The 12,123-nt window shown below is 46.0% G+C and overlaps 2 protein-coding genes across 3 annotated transcripts in view; one reads left to right on the forward strand and one right to left on the reverse strand.

The window, feature by feature from the left end:
• The window catches only part of LOC309814612 (uncharacterized protein), a gene marked incomplete at its 5' end in the record, with an annotated part of 32,445 nt that overhangs the window by 12,770 nt on the left and 7,552 nt on the right, over positions 1-12,123 (reverse strand). The window contains one exon of the mRNA XM_082640608.1: positions 10,382-11,055. Coding sequence (XP_082496734.1) covers positions 10,382-11,055 — 674 coding nt within the window. The remainder of the gene's footprint in view (positions 1-10,381; positions 11,056-12,123) is intronic.
• The window catches only part of SMAD4 (SMAD family member 4), a 57,201-nt gene continuing 55,779 nt past the window's right edge, over positions 10,702-12,123 (forward strand). For both annotated transcript variants that reach the window (XM_082639983.1, XM_082639984.1), the window contains exon 1: positions 10,702-10,815. The gene's annotated coding sequence lies outside the window, so the exon portion shown is untranslated. The remainder of the gene's footprint in view (positions 10,816-12,123) is intronic.

The raw sequence follows: 12,123 nt of genomic DNA on the forward strand, positions 1-12,123 counted from the left end.
GGGGGGCTTCCTTAAATTTGCACCCTAGGAGCCTTGCTTGCCACACCTAGTCCTGGCCCTACACACTACAGTCATCAAAATCAGGAAATCTAACATTGATTCTGTTGCCCATATTACAATTTTGTCAATTGTCCCAATAATGTCCTCGAGAGCAATTTTTTCCCCACACCCAATTCAGAATCATGTGTAGAGTTTAGTTGTCATGTCTATTGAGTCTCCTTCAATCTACAACCGTTCTTTAGTCTGTCATGACATTGACATTTTTGAAAAATAAAGATCAGTTCTCTGGCTTCCCTGGTGGCGCAGTGGTTGAGAGTCCACCTGCCGATGCAGGGGACACGGGTTCATGCCCCGGTCTGGGAGGATCCCACGTGCTGCAGAGCGGCTGGGCCCGTGAGCCATGGCCGCTGAGCCTGCGCGTCCGGAGCCTGTGCTCCGCAACAGAAGAGGCCACAGCACTGAGAGGCCCGCGTACCGCAAAAAAAAAAAAAAAAAAAAGATCAGTTCTCTTATAGAATGTCCCTCAACATGGGGACAAGTTTTTAAAATTTCCTGATGGTTCAGTTTAACCACCTGTAGATTGAGACTTGAGACAGGACAGGTGTGGGTGGATTAAAAAGTAGCTATTACTGATTAGGAGCTTGTTGGTACCATGCTAAGTGCTTTACATGCATTATCTCATTAAGTCCTCCCTACAGCTCTGTGACAGAGGCTGTCTTTTTTTTTTTTTTTTTTTTTTTTGCAGTACGCGGGCCTCTCACTGTTGTGGCCTCTCTTGTTGCAGAGCACAGGCTCCGGACGCGCAGGCTCAGCGGCCATGGCTCACGGGCCCAGCCGCTCCGCGGCATGTGGGATCTTCCCGGACCAGGGCATGAACCCGTGTCCCCTGCATCGGCAGGCGGACTCTCAACCACTGCGCCACCAGGGAAGCCCCCAGAGGCTGTCTTTTTACCCCCGTTTCACAGAGGAAGAAACTGAGGCTTGGCATAATTTGTCCAATGTAAGGAGTGAAATGGGGACCTGAGCCAAGTCAGTCTGCCTCCAAGGACTATTTGCTTAGTAACCATGCTAGTGATGCTTACCTAAATTTATGTAACATAAAATTCACCATTTTGGGAATTCCCTGACTGTCCAGTGGTTAGGATTCAGTGCTTCCCCTGCTGGGGCCCCGGGTTCAATCCCTGGCGGGGGAACTAAGATCCCACAAGCTGCTCAGCGTGGCCAAAAAAAAAAAAGAAAATTCACCATTTTATTTTCCCCTACATTTATTGAGATATAATTGATATATAACATCATTTAAGTTTCAAGTGTACAAAGTGATGATTTGATACATGTATATATCACAAAATGATTACCATTATAAGGTTAATAAATCTATCACCTCACATAATTACATTGTTTTTTCTTTTGTGGTGAGAACATGTAAGATCTACTGTCTTAGCAACTTTTAAGTATACAATACAGTATTGTTAACAATAGTCAGCATTTACTATTAGGTCTCCAGAACTTATTCATCTTATAATTAGAAACTGGTACTTTTGGCCAACATCTCCCTACTTCCCCTGCCCCCCAGCCCCTGTCAACCACCACTTTACTCTCTGTTTCTATGAGTTTTAATATTTTAAATTGTACAATTCAGTGTCTTTTAGTACAGTCACAATTTTGTACAACCATCAGCACCATCTAATGCCAGAACATTTCCATCACCCCCAAAAGAAACCAAATATCTCCCAATTCCCCTCTCTCCTATCCCCAGACAACCACTAATCTACTTTCCGTTTCTATGGATTTGCATATACATACAATATAATACTACTGCACAGTAAAAAGGAACTAACTACTGATACACACAATAACATTTTGGATCTCAAAAACAACTGTGTGAAAGAATCCAGATACAAAAATCTGCATACTCTAAGATTTCATTTATATGAAATTCTAGAAAAACCAAAACCTTAGCAACAGGAGGCATGTCAGTGGTTACCTGGGGTCTGGAGTACGGAGGTGAGGACTGACTGCAGAGGAACAGAAGGGAACATTTTGGAGTGATGAAAGTGTTCTAAAACTGGATTGTGGTGGAGGTTATACGATGTATACATTTACCCAAATTCATCTCTACCTAAAAAAGTTTATAAATGTAAAATTATACCTCAATAAAACTGTAAAAAAAAAAAAACCCCAAACATACCTGTCTTCCATTGTTCAACTCATCAGCATGTCTTCCTTCATAGGCTGGCCCCGAATCTATCTTCCCAGCCTCACCTCCCACCTCTCCCCTCCGTGCATTCACTCAACAAATACTCTAACATTCCATGCAAGGCCCAGTGTTAGGCACTCTGGAGGGAGTGAGAGAAGAGAACCTCTGTCCTCAGGGGAACTCACATCCTAGTCTGGGAGCAGAAAAGAAAGGGTGCTCAGCCTTGAAAAACATCAGGGGTCCTAGAGGATCACTGAGTCTTATAGGAGAGGAAGAAGAAGATACGTTCCAGTTGCTTTGAATTTCAAGTTGCAAACAAGTTTCAATTTTTTTTTTTTTTTTGCGGTACGCGGGCCTCTCACTGCTGTGGCCTCTCCCCTTGTGGAGCACAGGCTCCGGATGCGCAGGCTCAGTGGCCATGGCTCACGGGCCCAGCCGCTCCGCGGCATGTGGGATCCTCCCAGACCGGGGCACGAACCCGTGTCCCCTGCATCGGCAGGCGGACTCTCAACCACTGTGCCACCAGGGAAGCCCCCAAGTTTCAATTTAATTTTTTGAATAGGGAATACATTCACATGGTTCAAACATAAAAGAAAGTGTACAGTGAAAACTTTCCTCCCACCCATCCCCCATCTGCCCAGTTCCCACTCCATTCCACAAAACCACAGCTGTCATAAATATACATTACTTTTCCTCCTTCTTAACAGAAAAGATAGCATAATATACACATGGTCCTGGGCCCTGCTTTGTCATTTGGCAGTAAACCTTGGAGATCTTTCCATACAGGTACAGCAAAAAATTTTACTCTGACAGTTATATAGTGTTCCTTTGTATGGATGTGCCATAATTTATTTATCCATCCTCCTTTTGGTAAGCATTTGAGTTATTCCCAACAGCCTGTTACGGCAAACAATGCCACAGTAAGTAACCTCTTATAAGTAGTATATTATGTTTTGTTTTGTATATGGCCAAATATATCTGTGGCTACATACTGAAATTTTAAAAAATCATTTACAAACACATCAACCACTTCCACATCTCTAGGCTGTTTTCTCTGCCTTGAAAGTCCCCGCTCAATCCCTTTCTACTGGCAAACTCCTGCTTTACCTCAAGACCTAGCTCAAATGTCACTGTCTTGTGAAGACTTCTGAACTCCCTCAGGCAAGATGGGGTTGCTCTTTCTCTTTTCCCTCACATATTCCATCCCCACATCACCAGAATTATCTACTAACACTTCGCTCTTCCCCCACTTGACTGGGAGGTACTCAAGGGCATGTGCTATAGTAGATGTATCTCAGAATTCCTTAGAACTCGGTACCTGGTAGATATTGAATAACACGTTCATCGCATGAATGGTTAGGACTGACAAAGAGGGCTCGTGTTGCTCCTGTCCCTCACTTTCAGCTGCCTCCCAGCCTCTGTTCATACTTAGAGGACTGCCACCAGACAAAGGTGGGCCGTGATTTCCCTTCCCCTCCCACCTAATTCCTTCCTTCCTGCCTTCACCCCTTTCCCCCCTCGGGAATCTGTCCACAGCTGCCCTTGTGGCCCTTGCTGGATCTAGCTATTACGGCGGTTTAGGAAGGAAGGAAGGAAGGAAGGAAGGAAGGGGAGAAAGAAAAGAAAGCAAAAGAAAAGAAAGAGAGAGAAAAGAAAAGAAAAGAAAAGAAAGAAAGAGCAAGCAAGCAAGAAAGGAACTGGAGCCTTGGCTCCACCCATCTTCTCTCTTCCTCATCAAGTCTGGCTTTGGCCGCCTCTAAAGCTAAAACAACAAATCACCTGATAGTCAAATGCACATCAGTCACCCTCAAGCATAACCTCCTACGCTTTAAGCCAGAGGAGATGACAGAGTTTACTATAGTGCTTTTAGGAATGTGGGAAACACAGTGTTCAGGTAAATCAATGTTAAGTGATCTTCAAAGGCAACATGGATAATTGTAAAAAAAAAAACCCAAAACACTGGGTTAACCCCAAAATATTCATGTACTAACTCTTGCCTGGAGCTGTTAATTGCTATGTCATTTCCACAAGAATACTGTATATTATTCTATTCCTTCCTAGGTGGGCAGTACAGGAGGTGAGAGCTCTCTGTCTCCATCTCTGGGATGAAAAGGTTAAAACTCTGTATTCTCCTTACCCTGGGGAAGCTCCAGTTCACAGGAGGTGGAGCCATCAAAGAAAACAAAAGGGAAAGAAAGCTTTCAAGCCTTTGCCTGCCCAGGACAGAGATGGATCTGGGAATTGAGACGTTTCACCCAGGGAGGTCTCAGGAAAGGTGGTAGCTTAGATCTTTTGGGGGCTGTGGTCTTCAAAATTTCTTGCTTACCTCCTAAAAGAAATTTGACAAACTATGTTTCTTCCTGTATTTTTAAAGGTCATATGTAAAATGTTTCATCTTAAGTTTAAATAATGGCAAAGTTTTTTATTTTTGGCATATTATAGGTACTGGCATTTAAAAATAAGATTGTTACATCATTCTTTAAGTGTATCCAAGGGAATCTAAATATCACGATGCATCTATCATCCATTTAAAAAATACATAAAAAGCATTTCTTTAAAAGAAGTTTAACATCATTCTTTATCTCTTTATCTTATATTTCCATTCCACTTGCCCTGGAACATTTTAATGTAATATTTTAGGCTGGAAAGTCTTTTATTGATCAGCCTATTTTATTTCCCTATAAAAATTAAAAAAAAAAAAACTTTGAGCCTCTAAGTTTAAAACATTTATCTCAATTGTATTACCAGTATAATTTTGTTATTCATTTGGTTCAATTTTGAATATCTAATTTATCTAAATTACATACTATGAATTTTGATCAACCATTAAAGTGTAGAATATTTTTGCCAGAATAAAATAGGGTTCAGAGTCAACTCTATTTCTCATTTCCACTTGTATGGATAGAAGCATGAAACACCTTGTTCATTCATTCAACAAATATTTATTGAGCTCCTCCTATATGTCAATAGGAACTCTAGGCACTTGGGATAACTTAGTAAACACTACAGATAAATCCCTCCTCTTGTGGCGCTTTCATTCTAGGGGGAGATGATAGACAATAAGCACTAAGCATAACACATAAGTAAATAAGACAGTATGTTAGAAGCTAAGAGCTATGGGAAAAGACAGAGCAGGGTAAGGGTGATCTGGGGTGTAGAATGAGCGTTCAGAACAGGTTGTGATTTCAAAAAGGTCAGGGTGGGCCTCACTGAGAAGATGACATTTGACTAAAGTAAGTGAGGGAATTAGCAATGCAGATATCTGGGGAAACCTGTTCCAGGCAGAGGAAACAGCTAATGCAAAGGTCCTACCTTGGGAACCTCACTGGTGTCTTCTAGGGTCAGCTAGGAGGTCAGTAAGTCTACAGCAGAGTCATCCAGGAGAAGAGTAACAGGAGATGCGATTAGAGAGGTAATGATCAGAAGTGTGGTGATGGTGTAGATCTCATAGAACCCTGTAGACTATTTTAAGGATACAGACTTTTACTCTGAGTGAAATGAGGAGCCATTGCAGGGATTTAAGCAGAGGAATGATATGATCTGACTTGTATTTTAGGAGGATCACTCTGGCCGTTATGTTCAGAATAGACTGTAACGGGCAAGCAGGAAAGCAGGGAGAGCTTTTAGAAGACTAACCCAAGCATGAGATGATGGTGGAACAGACCAGGGGCAGCAGTGGAGGTGGTGAGGAATATTCTGACTCTGGACTAGACATGGGATGTATAAGAAAGCGGGAAGTCCAGCATGACTCCAGGGCTTTTTTAAAAAAAATTTTTAAATTCATTTTTATTTTTTATTTTTGGCCGTGTTGGGTCTCTGCCGCTGCGCACGGGCCCTCTCCAGTTGCGTTGAGCCGGGGCCTCCCTTCACTGTGGTGTGCGGGCCGGCCCGCGGCCCGCCCCCCGCGCCGCAGAGCATGGGCTCCAGGCACACAGGCCTCAGCAGTTGTGGCACGTGGGCTCAGCAGCTGTGGCGCATGGGCCCAGCCGCCCCGCGGCATGCGGGATCCTCCCGGGCCAGGGCTCGAACCCGCGTCCCCCGCACTGGCAGGCGGACTCCCAACCACCGCGCCACCAGGGAAGCCCTCTCCAGGGCTTTTGATCTGAGCAACTTGAAGGGTGGACTTGTCATCAACTGAGACAGGGAGGTTGTTGGGCTGAGCAGATTTGAGAGAGGAGATGTGCAGTAGGCTGCTGGGTATCATAATCTGGAATTTAAATGAGAGGTCTGAGCTGAAGACATAAATTTGGGAGTTGTCATCATATATGATGATCTCATGTATCTTAGATGGTACTGAAAGTCAGGAGGCTTGATTAGATCACCAATGAAATGTGAGTAGAGATAGAAAAGAGAAGAAATCCAAGGAATGAGCCCTGGGTCATTACAAGGTCTGGGAGAAGAGATGGAATCGACAAAGAAGAAAGAAGTAAGGGAATGAGGGATCTGACGAAGTGATGAGGAGGAAAACCAAGAGGGTGTAGTTAAAAAAAAAAAAGGTGAATAAAGTGGTTAGCTGTATCAGTTGTTACAAAGAGGTCAATTTAAGATGATAATTGAGGGCTTCCCTGGTGGCGCAGTGGTTGAGTCCGCCTGCCGATCCAGGGGACACGGGTTTGTGCCCCGGTCCGGGAAGATCCCACGTCCCACATGCTGCGGAGCAGCTGGGCCCGTGAGCCATGGCCGCTGCGCCTGCGTGTCCGGAGCCTGTGCTCCGCAACGGGAGAGGCCACGACAGTGAGAGGCCCGCGTACCGCAAAAAAAAAAAAAAAAGATGATAATTGAGAATAGGTCATTGGACTTAGGCAATGTGAAGTTCATTGTTGACCTCGACAAGAACAGTTTTGACAAAGTGATAAGGATGAAAGCATGAATGGAGTGGATTTAAGAGAGGGTGGGAGACCCTCTCAGCTGAAGACCTAAAATACGCCACATATGTAATCTCATGTGGGTTGTTACGATTCTATTACCTATGTATGTAGTCTTAACATATACATATTTGGCATGTTTTTCAACTTTATATTAAATGTATCATATGCTATGTATTCTGTTGCTCTAGAGTGGGAGAAGAACTAGAGACAGCACAGAAAACTCTTTTAGGAGTTTTGTTGCAAAGGAAGCAGAGAAATGGGGCAGTTACTGCCAGTGGAAGTGGGTCAAAGAGAAGATTTCATAGGACTGGAGAAATAACAGCTGCTTATAAAAGTTTATGGGAATCACCCAGTAGAGAGGGAAACATTGATAAGAGGAGGGAGGATAATTGGTGGAGTGATGGTGACACCCTTGATTGAGCAAGATGATACTGGGGTCTCTTGCCTTAGCAGAGGGACTGGCTTTAGCTAGCAGCATGGAAAATTCACCTACGTAATGGAAGGGAAGGTGGAGAAGAGGTTACAGATGCTGGTATGTGGGTATGGGTAGATGAGATGGCGAGATTGTGTGTAAGTTTTCGTGTCATTGTTTCAACTTTCTCACTGGAATAGGAAACAAGGTTATGAATCAAAAACGAGGATGAGAGGGAAGGAGGTACACGTTGGAGGACAGAGAGGTAGGACATCCAGAAGAATGGAGAAGGGAAGTAGAATTCCTGGGCAGCACTAGGGACCCACGTGAAGTTCCAGGTGATGAAATTAAAGTGAAACTAGTCAGCGTGATGGTGTTTTTCTTTAGCCACATTCAGAGGCACGGGGGCTGGTGTGAAGTAGATGGAGAGCTGGCTTGAATCAGGATTGTGGTTTTGCCCAGTAAGCGCGGCAAAGGGGGAAGAGGAAAGGGGGTTGAGGGTGTGTGCCAGGGAGTGATTGCAATGACTGGCCAGGAGTGTAAGCTGGGTAAGGATGGGAGAGAGGATAAGTGGATTGCAGAGTTGTTGGAGTTCGAGTACTACAGGGAAGTATGGAAATAGGAGGGGCTGTTCAGAGTGTGAGGTGTTTGAAACTGTGAAGAAGTTATTGAGTTTGATGAGGCTCTCGTGGTTATGCCAAAGGAATAAGTGGCTGAGTTAGGGTAGGACAAGATCCTTGGAGGAGACGTCAAGGAAATGAGAGGGCAGGGAATGGGGATGATCATCGGGTATAGATTATAACCGCTTAGGATTAAGACTGAAATGGTACTGGAGTGACTGACAAGAGCAAATGATGAAAAAATAAAGAGGAATGAGAGCAATGATGAGGGATACTGAATGACAAGATTTAAAGCTGCAGGTGAATGGGGAGGAGAGAGGGGGATGGTCTGGAAGCATTGTGGAGGAGCAAGCAGGAGGTCTACCTCACCTCCAGGCCCAGTCTATGAGGCTCATGGTTGAAAATACAGGACCTACGACTTGAGAGGGGGAGGGGAAGCAGTGCCCCAGGGGAAAGTCAGGTTTCCCTTAAACAAGGAGGCAACGGAACCTGAAGAAGTTCTGAGGAGGTTGAGCTTATAGGAATTGTCCTTTGAATAAATAAATAGAGACTCTAATGTGGCCCCATATGATCCCACCTCCAGGTGTTCATGTCCTGTGTGGTCTCCTTCCCCTGAGTGGGGGTGGGACTTGTGATTTGCTTCTGGCCAACAAAGTATGGCAAAGGTGACAAGATGCAAGTGTATAGATAATTGCTAGAGATAGGAATGGAAGAAGTTCAGATATAGCAATGTTACTCAATTCTTTTAACTCCTTCTGAGGTATACTGCCAAGAATCACATGTTGATCTATTATCAAATCACATAGTTAGGTTTTCCTTCAATTTTGTTGATAGCAAATAACTGAAAACCACCTGACTTGCAAGATAACATAACCATTCGCTTTGAGTCATTCACTTTCTCAGCACAGTCACCAGTTTCTGACTTGTTCCTCTGAATTGTCCTGGAGGTTTTTTACATCTTGGATCGATGTGCCTTAGTAATGGGTGAGAGTTTTTACTTTGGTTGGACGCCGGGAGTAGAACAGTTTTGAAAGGGGATGCTGTGTCTTCAGGTGCTTTCTCAAGCTGAGCAATTTTTTTTTTTTTTTCTAAATCTTTGCCCGCATGTGGCAGGCGGGATCTCAGTTCCCCCACCAGGGATCGAACCCGTGCCCCTTGCATTGGGAGCATGGAGTGTTAACAACTGGACCGCCAGGGAAGTCCCAAGCTGAGCAATTTTAGACTATAGTACGCATTGCAGTGAGGCACCTGGAAATGAATTCCCTTAAAACTAGTCTTGGAAAGTCTTCATAAACCCCAGGGAACACCAGTTTGAAGACGACAGTTTTAGAGACTGTCGTGCAAAAGAGGAAAGAGCCCAAGCTGTGAAAGAGAGGACAGCATGGGATTAGGGAAGTGGGTGTAAAACATAGGTGGGGGAATAGACAGTTTCTGGGCGACAAGATTTAAGACATGACTTTAGAGCCTTCCAACAGTAATTAGTCTTGGTGGGACCCCAACAGAAATATTTCCTGGTTGGTGAAAAAATATATATGTAATTAGTTTGTGTTTTCTGAAACTTAAAAAATATCAAATAAATGCATTCATCCTGTAAAATTTTCAAATAAAAGAAGTATAAAGTCAAGAGCAGGGTTTACACCTTTCCCTACCCAGCAGGTAACCTAGTTAACAGGTGTCTTGTAGGACCTTGAAAGTCCCTTCCAACTCCGAGGTCTGACTAAATCTCTTCCAACAGGAACCACTGACTTTCCATAACACCTGTCCAGGCTTTCAAATCTATGGTTCCATGATTGGCCTGCGCACCTTTTCAACCTAAGAAGGCATCTCAAGAGTTTAAACACCTTTGGATCTAGTGACCCAGGGCTGCAGTCATCCTAGTCTCTTTCCAAAGTACTAAACCGCTACAACTACCTTCTCCCCAGAGCAAGGTATTAAAGTCTAATTTTTGTGCCCACGCTGGTCCTCATAAACGAGGCCCGCTTGATCGCTATTTATAAACTTACTGGACACCCACCACACGCCGAGTTCTCCCGCGCTGCTTGGGTACTTTTTGGCAAAGGGACGCCCATCTGTCTGATGACCACTCCCTCCAAGCAGCCTTTCCCCCAACCTTTGCGGGAAGCGCCCTCGGCCAGGGCGATCCCAGGTTGGGACTCGGGGCTACCCGCCGAATGTGCTGCCCCGCAGGCGCCTGCGCAGAACGACCCTCGTCACTCCGGCTGGAGGCGGGGGCAGCCAAGAGAAAGGAAAGCTGCGGGGGAAAAGGGCCAAACCCTGAAATTACCCGGATGTGGTCTCTGCGCGCGCATGCTCAGTGTCCTCTCGACAAGTTGGCAGCAACAACACGGCCCTGGTCGTCGTCGCCGCTGCGGTAACGGAGCGGCTCGGGTGGCGGAGCCCGCGTTCGCGGCTGCCCGCTCTCCTCCGGAGGCCCTTCCCGCCCTCCCCTCGGCTCCACGGCCGCCCAGGGGGCGGGAGCGGGTGAGGGGAGCCGGGCGCCCCGCGAGAGGGGCCCCCTGCCGCGGGGCGGCCCGGGAGCTCGAGGCGGCCCGGCCCGCGCGGGCAGCGGCGCGGCGCCGAGTAAGGGCGGCCTGGCCCGGACGCCTCAGCGCGGGGGCCGAGGAGCGCTCCGGGCCGCCGGGGGAGGGACGGGCCTGGCGCCCCCGCGGACGAGCCGCCGCGTGAGAGCGGACGCCCCTCGCCGTCGCCTGAGCCCAGGTAACGCGCCATGTCCCCTCCCCTTCTCCCGACCGGGCCCGCGCACCCCGCCCGCGGCTTCCCCGCCCCGGGGCGGGCTCCCCGCGGTGGCGACGGCGTGGAGCGCGCGGGAGGCCGGCGGGCCGGCCCGGAGAACCAGCGCGGCCGCCTGACGGGCCGGCGGCCCCGGCGCGGGTCGTACCGAGCCATGGTGCTTCGCGTCCGTCGGTCTCCGGGGTCGGTCCTCCGGCCCCGAACTCCCTTCGCAGTTTGTTGCGGAATCAAGTTGAACTCGGGCTGGGACTCCTACAGCGGCCGCCGCTTCTCTTTGTTGTTCTGAGTAGTTTCAGTGTCCCTCCTGGCCGAGCGAGTCGGGTCGGAGTGTACTGCCTTAGGTCTGAATGAAAGTTGTAAATGGTTTGTCTTAATTTCTTTTCTCAAGCAAATTTTTGTTTTCTCTTTGTCCCTTATTTTCTCCTCCTGGTTGAGTCATTCCAGTTGTTTCTGGCTTTGGTTTGTTTACTTATTTTTTGAGTATTGTGGGTGATGGCGGTATGCAGGAAACATTCTTAGCAGCTAACTGACACCCGCCCCCCGCACTCCTAATGAAAAATAAAAGACATAGTTTATCTTATTGCTAGGACTACAAGTACTGAGCGTGAAATTGGTGTGGGGTGTGTAGGGCGGTGGCTCCATCACATGCCCCAAACTGCTGTTACGATTTCTTAAGCTAGATTTTAAAAGATTTTCGAAGAAATTGGTGTGTTTTGTTAACTTGAACGGGTTTTTTTTGGGGGGGGGGGATAGAGAGGTTTTAAAAAAAACCTATTGAAAATTGATAGTTATTCCCCCGCCCCGAAAACCCTAGTAAAATTTAAAAAATATGTTTGCCTATTTTCCAATAGTTTATTTTGAATTTAGTTTCTTAACGCCTTTAGTTTTTGGACTGTAGTTTAAGGTGAAACTGCCAGTTATTTAGGAATAATAAGTATAAGATAATGGAGAATCATTTTAATTAGTCTCAGTTGACTTTGTAAAAGCATGTTGTCTTGGCTGATTTTTAACAACATTTGAGTTTTGCAAGAATTAGCATCCTTTTAGTCCCAGTAGCAGTTTGACTATTCGGGTGTTAAAGTAATTAGATTCAGAACGTTGCACTTGAATAGTTTTTATTGTAGTTTTCATAAATTGCCTTTGCTAAGTTGTACTTATAGACTATATTTCAGCTGAAATATAGCCTGGGGAGTTCTAATGTGCAATTTTTCTTTTTCTGCTAAAGATTTATTTTCTCTTTTGCAAAGTTCTGATATGGTTAGTACGTGACATTTC

The sequence above is a fragment of the Mesoplodon mirus genome, assembly GCF_964341445.2.
Source record: "Mesoplodon mirus genome assembly, chromosome: 13".
Classification (NCBI taxonomy): Eukaryota; Metazoa; Chordata; class Mammalia; order Artiodactyla; family Ziphiidae; genus Mesoplodon; species Mesoplodon mirus.